General features: G+C 61.7%; 1 protein-coding gene across 1 annotated transcript; it reads right to left on the bottom strand.

Moving 5' to 3' along the window:
* On the bottom strand, positions 1–10,183 carry LOC121077322 (transforming growth factor beta activator LRRC32-like). Its single transcript, XM_040572489.1, has 2 exons — positions 10,003–10,183; positions 1–9,052 (listed from the first exon to the last, which is right to left on the bottom strand). The coding sequence occupies exons 1-2, from the start codon at positions 10,120–10,122 to the stop codon at positions 7,079–7,081; spliced, it is 2,094 nt and encodes a 697-aa protein (XP_040428423.1). The 5' UTR covers positions 10,123–10,183; the 3' UTR covers positions 1–7,078.
* Between the last annotated feature and the right edge of the window lie 783 nt (positions 10,184–10,966).

Here is a 10,966-nt window from a genome sequence, read left to right as displayed (position 1 = left end):
TCTTTGCTCAGAGCTTTAAAAAAAATCCATTTTCCTGGACCCAGAGAGAGTGAAAGTCTCAGCTGCGTGCCCCCTCTGTCCCCACAGCCCCACGATGACAGGGAGGACTCAATAGCAAGCAGGACTCCAGATGTGTGTGTGTCAGTCAAGGGCACGGACGCTGGTCTCAGGGGCCCGCAGCGGCCCCAGCCCCTGGGGACGGCAGAGGGAAAGCTGCACGGGGCGTGGGCACCCCATGGAGAGCAAGGGAGGCACGAAGGGCTCTCCTGCCTCTGGGACCCCAGTGACCCCGAGCCCAGCGCTGTGCCAGCACTGGAGCTAATCGCATGTGGGGAAATCCTGCCCCTAGACACCGACTGCTCGGCTGCAGCCGCTTTGCTTGCAGACAAACCACGCTCCTGACCTATTGTCTCCGTCAGGGCACCAGCAGCTGCTGTGGGGTTTCATAACTGCGAGGGCCAGGCTGCTGACAGCGAGGGCGAGCAGCAGGGGACGTGGGGAAGGCTCCCCGTGTGCAGCCTGCGAGCACATTCCCTGTAACCTGGTTAAAGCACCACTGCAGGAAGGTGACGGGCTGCGGAGCAGCATCTCCCTGCTCCGCATGCTGCTGCACACCCTGCACAGAGAGGCTTGAGACAGCCCCAAAACTAAAGGCACCCAGTAGGAAACACGGTGAGAGGAGGATTTAAGTTGGCTTGGGGCTGTCCTTAGCGTGTCAGAGCCCGGTCTGTAACTGGCATGGGGCTTTCTGCTGCCTTCAGCACCCCGAAGAGCATGGGGGCAGGAGGTGCAGCCGAAGGACTTTGACTGTCACTGGGCTTTCCAGACCAGCACCAACGCCTTGACCTGTGCTGCTAACTCCTCAGCAGGCTGCTGAGCACAGCACAACCTGCTTCTCCAGCCGGCTGGGCCAGGAAACCCAGCTTAGGTCTGATGCTGCGGGCTGCCTGTGCACGGGTCTCAGCTGCAGAAGTGCCCGTGCCGCTGCCAGGACTTGATCCCAGCCGGCAGAAGCGATGCAGCAGGGAAAGCAGGGCCTCCTCGGGCAGGAGCTGCTCTGTCTAGGACTTCTACTTTGGGATTTCACTTTCTCCCTCGCTGTGCAACTTCCCTTCTAGCAGGAAGGTGCTTTCCCTCCGCAGGGCTTCGCTGGGCGCCTGGTTAGCATCCCCCCGTGACCTCCCTTTGACTTGCTGTCATGCGAACCAGAGCCGGGACACGCAGCCTGAACTGGTGACCTTCCCGAACCACTCTCCTGCGATGAAAAGGCCAAGGTGCATTGTGCCTGGGCAGTGGCCCATGCGGAACGGTCCGCCTAGGAAAGGGCCGAGGTCACTCCCAAATCCCAAGCAGAGGTACGAGGGGCTGAGCTAAAAGAGGGAAAAGAAAGAGACGCTGTGTTATGGCTCCCTGGCATCAGCTGGTTCCGATCCCGTTAACCTCCCTGCTCCTGGCTGAAAAAATAAGTCCTACGAAGCAGCACCCGGTGCTGGGCCAGATGCTGGTGCTGCGTGGGACGGGGCAGCAGCTCCACGGCTGTGGCCACCAGCTCGGTGCTGCGGCTCGCTCTGTGCTCTGGAAGTCCCTGATATTTTTTGACATCCCACCTTCCCAGCGTGGCTTTTGCAGATCCTTCTCCTACCTTGGCCAGAATCAGCTGTGGTGTCCCCACTTCTCCCTCCTGCTGGCCCGTACGGGCCTTTCGCTCCAGCCCCAAAGATTCTGATCTTGTGAAATGTTTTCCTCTGTAAGTTCCCTTTCTTAGCCCTGGGGAATGGGGAAATGCCTTGCGCCCGGAGGGGGACATCGCGGGGAAATCTGAGCAGCTTCTGGAGGAATGAGGAATTTTTTGACCAGGAAAAGCTGCTCTTGTCGGGGCTGGGAGGTGCTCCGGTGCTTTTCCGTGCATCATGTGCGCAGCCTGCAGAGGGAGGTCAGCGTTTCACCAAGCACACGCAGGGCAGGAATTGCCAAGCAGAGACAACCCTGCTGCCACGCTCCAGTGGCTCCCAGTCCCTCCCAGTTGCGGTCGCTCTGCCCTGGGCTCCTTGGTGGCAGCGCCAGCCCCCAGCCCGCCAGGCAGAGCCGCTGAGCAGGTCGGTGCTCTGAAGCCCCCATATCGTGACTAAGGCAGCTGCTGCTGGGGGGCTCCTCACTGTATGTCGTGACAGGGACTTCAGAGGGTCAGGAAGGTCAGCGGTGCCCTAATCTCTGCTGAGTGGTGCACAAAGGTGGGCAAAGTGCGAGTCCCCTGTGCTGGTGGTGGTGGTGGGGAGGCTTCTGGGCTCTGTAGGCGCCTGGTTGTTACCTAATGCAGCCCGGGGTAGCACGAGCCTGCTTTACTGCGAGGGCGCATTGCTGCCTCACGTTCAGCGTGGTGTCCTCCAGGACCCCAGGGCTTTGCACCCCAAATCTTGGTAGTATTGACCTGGGGCTACGTGACACCGCAGCGCTGTTCAAGCCAAGCTGGGTCTGAGTGGGGGCAGAGCTTCCCAACCAATGCAGACCTCTTCTGTGGGCATGCTTAGTGCCAGGCCCAGACGGGAGAGGACATGTTGCCACCTTCTGGCCAGCGGGTTTGCTCTTAAGGGCCACCATCTCCCCCCAAATCTGGGTCCGTGCTGTCACGGTGCTCCTCCACCGTGCTCGTGGCACTGCCAAGGCCCCCCCGGCAGCGGGGCGCTTTGCTCCCCGGTAGCTGTATGGCTTCCAGGCAGACCCCTCGAGGCGTGGACGGTGCCTTTCGCTGGGATCTGGGGGCTCTCTAACAGCCTGCCTCGTGCTGGGGCAGTGTACAGCTCCCCAGTAGGTGCCGGGGCCGGGTGGCAGGCAGGACGGCACCACTGGTCCCCAGCACCCGTGCCAAGGCTCCTGCCGCCCAGCACCCCTTACATCGGGCTGTGGGGCCGGGGCAAGGTCCCCGTTCCTGGCTGACAAAGCGCTTCTCACGTCTCCTGAGAAGCAGGAGAGGCTCTGCCAAGCGTTAGCTTTGGTCTCCGGGGGAACGTTGCTTCCTTGGGTGTATTTTTGGATGCAAGGTCACCACGGGACACAGACGGGTTCGCGAGAAGCCGGTGCCAGCACAGGGAACGGCGTCCGGAGGCTTCTGATGCCAATCTCCGTCTGCCTCCTACAAAAGGTGATTTTTCACCAATCCCTCTTCACAGAAAAGTTTTGTGATGACTGAGCAGTAGGAAAAAAAAGGCTTCCTTTTAAAGGAAATTCAACGCTTTGTTTGATGTCAGTTCCTCTTAGCTCCATCCTTGAAGCAAGCGCAGGGCAAGTACTAAAAATACCCCTTCCACTTCCACGTCGGGCTGCCTCGGGGCAGCAGGAGGCTGAGGAAGGGGGTTCCCAGCCCAGCGAAAGGCTTCCCTCCTGCATCTCCTGGGATGGAAAGTGAAGTGGTGACCAGCCGGGTCTCTCTGCCCGCGCTGTGGCTCAGAGTGCAGAGGAGCAGGGAGGGCACCCGGGGAGCGTGGCCCCACCAGTCCCTGCCCTTCTGGCTCGTGTTCCCCTGGGGAGGTGCAAGGAGGAGCTCACGGGAGGGCGAGGAGAGAACCTGCTGCTGGGCAGGGCTCAGAGCTCGGAGCCCAAGCCCAAAGGTCTGGTTCACAGGCACCAGGGTAGGGAAAACTGTCACTGCTCAGCTCTGGCTGTCGTGGGAGCTGCATGTGGAGGAGCACAGGAGGTCTTGCAGGCATGTCCCTGTCCCACCCAGCTGCTCAGTAGCCACAGAGAGGCCAAGGAGGGGAGTAGCGGAGGAAGATGAAGCTGGTTGTCCTGGATGTCCAAAGGTCCACGTGGCCCACCGTCAGGGCTCTGGTTGGGGCCAAAGCAAATGACAGCGAATGGTTTGTGAACTGAGCAAGCACGTGGAGATCCCTCACCGTGTATCATCCCAGCCTGCGGTCACTTGCAGCTCCAGGCTTAGAAGAGGCAGCTTCATCTGAGGACCTTCCACGGGCTCCCCTCCTGCCAGGTCTTCCTCTCAAGCCCCTGGAGACGACTGTGCCCTCTGCACCCCATGCTCATCTACCCACCGTGGAGGAACCACATATCCTTGTCTGGGAGGCTGTGACAGCGCCGGGCTGCGGTGACGCAGGGGGTGGTGGCACGCCGCCGTGCGGTGCCGACATCCAGCCTCACTCCGTGTGTCCCGGCCACCTCCCACCGTGTCCCAGAGGTGTGGACAGGACCTGGATCTGCCCGGGCTGGTGGCACTGGTGGTGGCCACGGTGGCAGCAGGTGACCGTCCTGCTGCGGGGCGCTGCTTTCCCGCAGGGAAACCGCCCCCCTTCCTCTTTCCGACGCACTCAGTCGGTGACCTCAGCACGGGACGGATACTCAGAAGCGGTCCGTGGGCGGCTGCGACCTGCCAGGAGCTGCTCCCATCAGCTGAGCCCCCCCCCAGGAACGCGGTGACGCTGCCTGCCCGCTTCCCCTCCTCGCCCAGAGGGTGCTCTGCCTGGACCAGCGGCGCCTTCCAGCTGGGATGGCTCACGCTCGAGGGGAACGGGGCACCTGGGGACATTTCCGTGCTGCTGGGGCCGGCTGTGTAGCACGCCCCGTCCCCAGGGCCCCAGGACCGCGGGGTGGGGGCACCCAGCTGCAGAACATCTGCCTGCAAGCCCGGGACGGCAGGGACGAGCGAAGCTGCCGCAGGGTTTGGGAGCTGCTTTCCCAGCCCGTTCCTTGCCAGCGTCTGCGGGCTGGGAGGCTGCGTGCCGGAGGTTCAGCGGCAGGTCCCCGTCCGGCCGGAGCCCCACCAGAGAGGAAGAAAGTGTCATGAATAACACGCCCGACCTCGCCAACCGGGATGGAAATAGCTGACGGGAGTTTTGTTGAGTCACGCAGAAGGGGCTGTGGTAGCGAGCGATAATGGAAAGCAGTGGTGGCAAAGTCCTGCGAAAGGGAGGGACGCCCGGGCTGGTGTCCCGGAGGAAATGCAGCCAGGGCCGGCCGCTGGGACGGGGAAGCTGCCACCAGCCTCGTGTCCCATCCCGAAGGCGCAGAGCTCACACCGCAGTGGGCAGAGACACATCAAAACCCACCCTGCCACGGGGAGCCCGGCTGCAGTGGCAGGACGGTGCTTCGTCAGAGCAGCTGCCTTTGGGAGCACAGGAATATCAGCAAAAATTCAATAAAAGGGATACCTTTGGCGGCGGTGTGCACTCACGTGGGCTCGTCTGGTGGGTGAAACACGGAGCAGGGGAGAGGGACACCGCAGCATTTAGGGCTGCGGCTGTTCCACACCTCGCAGCACCCCGAAGGTGTAACCTCACCGAGCGTTAGCTCAGAGCGGAGCCGGGGAGATTTGGGCTCCGCCACGCTCCGTCCGGTGAGGAGCACGAGGGGCGCCCCGCCAGCACCTCCCTCAGCTCCTGCAGCAGCTCGAGCTCCTGTCTCCACGGAGAAAAAGGGAAAACACAAAACCGTGCTCTAACTCAGGCCGGTTGCAGGCAAGGTAATTTCCACATGAGTTAGCAGAACAGCTAGTTGGGAATTCCTGATAAAATCTATTTTTCTTTGAAAACAGACTGATTCAGTGAAATGTGAAAGCTTTCCACTGGAAAGAATTAGTTTTGCTGGATTTCTCAACTAATTCTCTAGAAAATTTGTAAACGGTCAGAAGATTTTAACCACCACTGCTCTTTTTTCAGACTCAGATTTATACCCTTACAGCTTGGCACAAACCCAGGACATTTTGACATAATCATTTATTTGCTCAAACCTCCAAATTCTACAGATTTCTTAACCTCGTTTTGAATCAAGAAAAAGCTTCTCCAGGCTTTCTTTTCCTTTGTTAAGGCTCATTGCCCCCTGCCCTGGCAGCCTCTCCAGCCCCTTTGCTAGGCCAGACCTCTCTTCCACCCCCTCTTACCCTCCACCACGAGTCTTTTTGCTGCCGCTCCATGGGGACAGGGCGCAGCCCGTGGACAGACCGTCCTCGGGAGCGCTCAGGAAGCCCTGACACCAACCCCAGCACTGCGCACAGTGTCCCTGCAGATCACACAGATGTCCCCAGCTCCGTGTCCCTGCGAGGCACGGCCGCCGCAGCAAGCCTTGGGCGAGGAGGACACCGGCGGGAGGCAGAACATCTCACAGTGAAACACACAGAAAGTACAGCCCTGGAGGTGGCTGAAATGAGGAACGCACCAAATGTACCAGGGACACCCCCTCGAAGTCTGCTGCAGCGTTTTGGGCTCCATCCAGGAGCACCCCTGGGACAAAAAGCAACACCCGGGGAGCAGAGGGCGGCTGGCATGAGCCAGGACCCCGAGGGACTGCAGGGAGCTGGGAGCAGGGGCCGGGTGCGTGCAGAAGCGAGTCCAGCAAACACCCGTGGGCACCAGCCCCGGCGTCCCAGCAGCGATGCAGGCAGCCTGGGGAAGGCGTGCGTTTAACAGCAAAAATGCCCTTTGTTTCACAGTAAAACCATGATAAGCTTGAGAGAAAAAAAAAAAAAAAAGGAAAGAGGTAATTGGGATTTTAAGTGAATTCCAAGCCCTTTTGCTCTCACATCCCCTAGCACAACAGGTGTGTGGACAAGGAGGTGGCGTGCGCTGGGCCGGCTGGGGACTTTCAAGGTGGAACCAGAGAGATGTGAAACACAAGAGGTTTTGGCACGCCCTGATCTTTTCCCTTTCCCAGAGCTGGCCCCAGCCCCTGGATGGTGGGAGAGCCGCGAGGCTACGCAGACAACCACCTTTTCACAGCGGCTTTCAGGAGGGACAGACCAACACAAGCAGCCCAGGCTGGGCTTTCTTCTCCTTAGTGCTGAAAACGGTGGAGGGCAGGGCAGAACCACCCCCTGCGGCTACTTATTTAAGTATTAATTAATTATTAATTATTTAATTTCTTCCGCAAACTAGCGTGGATGGGGACACCTTCCTTCTCAAGAGCAAGGGGGCTGCAGGAACCCAGACCCTCCTGGTGCCTGCCCAGCGCTGGGCTCAGCCCCGACGTTGCTCTGCAAAACACCCAAGATGCTGGACACGCGTGCCCCAAATAATATTAATAATAATATTAATAATAATTAGCATTCTGACCAATAGCTGCAGCTCCCAGCACCGGCCTACACTTTAGTGTCACCGTCTGCTGGCCTCTCCTTGGCTGCCTTCTCCGTTTTGGGATGGGGCACGAAGCCGCCCACCCTGCTGCCCCGCAGAGCCCCGCACCCCGGCGGCTTCTGCCCCCTCCTCAGGAGGCAGCACGCCCCGTAGCCCAGGCACAGCAGGATGCTCAGCACCACCACCAGCGCCGCCAGCGCCCCTTTGGGACGCGGGCAGGGCCACCAGGGGTGGCTGCTGAGCGGGGCCGAGAAGTTGCCGCGGCGGTGGCGGTAGGCGCAGAGCGCCCGGTCCAGGTCGGGCAGGCGGACGCGCGCCGCCCGCAGCGTGTCCAGCCAGCCCAGCCCGCAGCAGCTGAAGGGGTTCCCGGCCACCCACAGCACCCGCAGGCTGCGGGCCCAGCTCGCCACGGCCAGCTTGGCCAGCGCCGGCAGGTTGTTGTCGCGGACGTCCAGGCTTTCCAGCGAGGAGCAGAAAAGACCCGCGGGCAAAAGGCTCAAGCGATTGCCCGAGAGGTCCAAGGCTTTGAGCGCGCCCAGGCAGGGGAGCTCTGCCGTGCCGTCCCCCATCTGGTTCCCCCGCAGCCAGAGCTCCTGCAGGGAGAGCTCCAGGCCCCCCAGGGCTGCCTTGGGCAGGGACAAGCCCGTGTTCTCGGACAGGTCTAGGGAGAGCAGCGAGGTCTGGTTGAAGGCGTAGGGCTGCAGCCGGGTGATGTTGTTCCTGTAGAGGCTGAGGTGCTTCAGGTGGGGGACGTCGTAGAAGGCGGTGCAGGGTCCTGCCCCGTGAGGGCCCCCTCCTGACGTCCCCCCACGGTCACCTCCCCGGCTCTCACAGGGCTGGAGGCTGTTGGAGCCCAGGTCGATCGTTTCCAGCTGGGGCAGAAAATCAAAAAACCAACGTGGCAAGGCACGGATGAGGTTGTCGTGGAGGTCCAGAGAGCGCACGGAGAGGGACACGTTCTCCTGCGAGGTGGCCACGCTGTCCCCTTCTGTGCCACCTGTAAGCGTCTCCCTCGTTACGTCCTGGAGACAATTCGTGGCCACGCTGAGGTTGTGCAGAGAGCTCAGGCCATGGAAGAAAGAAAATGGGAACAGCTGCAGCTGGTTATTGCTGAGATCCAAGTCAGCCACACGGGTGAGGCCAGCTGTGGTGCTGGAGGACCCGTTTAACCTCACCAGCTCGTCGTAGTGCAGCGCGAACGCTGCTGGGTGGCGTGAGCTCGGGGCCAGCGAGGCAATGAGGTTGTTGGAGAGGTTTAAGTGCGTGAGGTAATGCGCTTTGGGGAGCTCTGGAAAATAGAGGAGCCTGTTGTGGCTCAGGTCGAGCACCTGAAGCAGGTAGGGTTCCTCTCCGTCCTCCGAGACGAAGAGCTCCAGGGCGTTGTGGCTCAGGTTTAAAACTCGCAGCTGCCTGAGGCTGAAGCCGGAGATGCAGTGGAGGGAATTGAAGGCCAGGTTCACCACCTCCAGCTCCTCCAGAGCCCCAAAGGCTCCCTCCTCGATTTCCATGATGTAGTTGTTGCTGAGGTTGACCTCGCTCAGCGCCGGCGTGCTCCAGAAGATGCCCGCGGGCAGCCTCGTCATCCTGTTCCCGGACAGGTCCAGCTTCTTCAGTGTGCTGAGGCTGCTGAGGTACCAGCCCGCCATGTGGCTCTCCAGGTTGTTTGCCGACAGGTCCAGGACCTCGATGTTGCTGAGCAAGCCGAAGGCTCGCCCGTTAGCGAGGTAATTGCGGTCCAGGTGGTTGGAGCCCAGGAGGAGAGAGCGCAGCTGGGGGAGCTGAGCCAGGGCGGCTCCCGACACCGCCTCCAGCTGGTTGAAGCACACGTCCAGGTGCTCGAGCTGCCCGAACCCCCGCATGCGGCTCTCCGACAGGTTTCGGATGAAGTTGTTGGAGAGCTCGAGGTACTTCACTCCTTGGCCAAGCTCCTCTGGAAAGCTGTGCAGGCCAGCACCCTTGCATGACACCTTCGTGGGGCTCTAGGGAGAAGCAGGAAAACCCATCAGCATGGGACAGGGCGTGCAAAGGCACCTCCAGGCAGGGGATCTGCTCTTCTCCACGTGCCTGAGCGGTGGGAAGATGAGCCCCGTTCCATGTCCTACCCTGCGATGGGAAGGGGCCAGGCCACCGAAAGCTGCTCAGGAGACAAGAAGCTTGTCTGTAGGGCCCGAGGGCTGTCAGAGGGGATGGGAGACGTAGCCTTTGCTTTTACGTTTGTGGATGGTGCAGTTTTCTGGTTTGCAGTGCCCTGTCACAGGGTGGCACCCGAGCCGGTGGCCTGGCTCACCTGCTCCTGCCCTGGTGCAGGCTGGTGTCACCGATGGCACCGTTTCGGTGGCCCACACCCCTCGGGCTGCCGGCAGGCATCAGATGGCTTCTGCAGGTCATCACCAACACCCCGAGCCTCAGCCCTCGGGGACAAGCGCACTTGAGCTGCGCAGAAGGGAAGGAAAAACCTCTGCCTGCTGCTGTTTCTGAGCAAGGAGAAGCCTTGGTGTCTGGTTGTCCTCCCAGGCAGCCCTGCAAGCACCATGGGCAAAGGGTAGGGGCAGCACTGACAGTGCCAGAGCATCCCTGTCCCCTCCTGGCGGCTGCACCTTCCCCTCCCTCCAAAGTGGTCCCCCTCGAAGGGCACCCCAGGGCATCGCCTTGGCGGAGCGGAGGGGGGACCGCTCGAGGTGCCACCAGCACAGCAGGACGGGGAGCAGCTGGGAAGGGCCCCGGGCAAAGAGGCTTGAAGGCAGGAGAGCCGAGGGGAGGACGAAGGTGGGAAGACAGGGAAGGAAAAGGAGACGGAGGCCGGATGAGGATGGACGGGGGGATTTGCGTTTGGAACCTCCCTGCGCTGCACAGCGGGACGGGTGCTCGGGCCCAGCTCAGAGCCGGCGGGGAGCGCTGGGGCTGCGACAGCCCTCGGAAGCAGCCTTACCTGCTGGCATGGCAGGGGCTTGGGCCTCCCCTCCCAGCCAGGCTGGGCTCTGAGGACGGCCGGGAGCAGGCAGAGCAGCAAGCATCGTGGCCCGGCGAGCCGGGCTCCCAGCCGGAGCATGGTGGGCTGCGGGCGCTGCCAGCCCTGCCCGCTCCGCCGGTGCTCTCTGGCGAGCCGGGCTCGCTATAAATAAGCCTCGGCGTGGGATGGGGGAAGGAGATAACGCGGGGGGTGTTCGCAGCTACGGAAGTGGGAGAAGAGAGACATACGACTACAGAGGGGAAAAACAGTGCACGAAGCCACAAGGAAGGGAAAGAGAAACCGCTGGAGCAGGGAGGAGGCAGGGCTGCGCAGGGGCTCAGGTGATCGACCGAAACCGCCGTGGAAATCAAGTGCCAGGGAGGAAAGCTGCTACCTGGGAAAGCAGAGGGTTGCTGCAGGGGTTCCCCGGCTCTTCTCCAGTTTCCTCTGCCCTGTGCCAGGGCTGGGCTGTGCCCGGACCCCAGCAGCAGCCACCAGGACCCCTGGGACCCCCTGGGACACCAGGGCCGCAGTGGAGCTTGGTGCCCAGGGGAGCAAATTCTCCTCCCGGCCCCGCAGCTGGGGCTCCCCCATGGCACCTGTGCGCCCTGGGAACCAACCGCTGCGGCTTTCACCGCCCAGGCCCCGGGGCATGGGGTGCCCAGCACAAAGCAGAGCCCTCAGAGGGGACCAGGGGTGAATGCGGCCCCTGGCACTGTCAGCCCTTCCCTTGTCCCCAGCGGGATGCGCAGGGCTGGGCTCCTCACTGCTACATCCCTGCATCCCCACCAGGCCTGGAAACGGGCGTCTGGGCCACGCAGGAGATGTGGGGACACCTCCTGTGGCAGCTCCAGGTTGTGTCCGGGTCCCCAGAGCCGCACACCAGGGACACAGGTGTTTTCGTGGTGACATCTCCGTGTCCCTGTGCCACCTAGTGGTGACA

Source organism: Cygnus olor, chromosome 13 (genome assembly GCF_009769625.2).
Source record: "Cygnus olor isolate bCygOlo1 chromosome 13, bCygOlo1.pri.v2, whole genome shotgun sequence".
Lineage (NCBI taxonomy): Eukaryota > Metazoa > Chordata > Aves > Anseriformes > Anatidae > Cygnus > Cygnus olor.
This window is presented reverse-complemented; position numbering and strand designations above follow the sequence as displayed.

Excerpts from the sequence above, each read along its gene's own strand:
- LOC121077322 (XM_040572489.1), bottom strand. The coding sequence starts at position 10,122 with ATGCTCCGGCTGGGAGCCCGGCTCGCCGGGCCACGATGCTTGCTGCTC. Across the intron at positions 9,053-10,002 it reads AGCCCCTGCCATGCCAGCAG|AGCCCCACGAAGGTGTCATG; the intron begins GTAAGGCTGCTT and ends GCTTCTCCCTAG.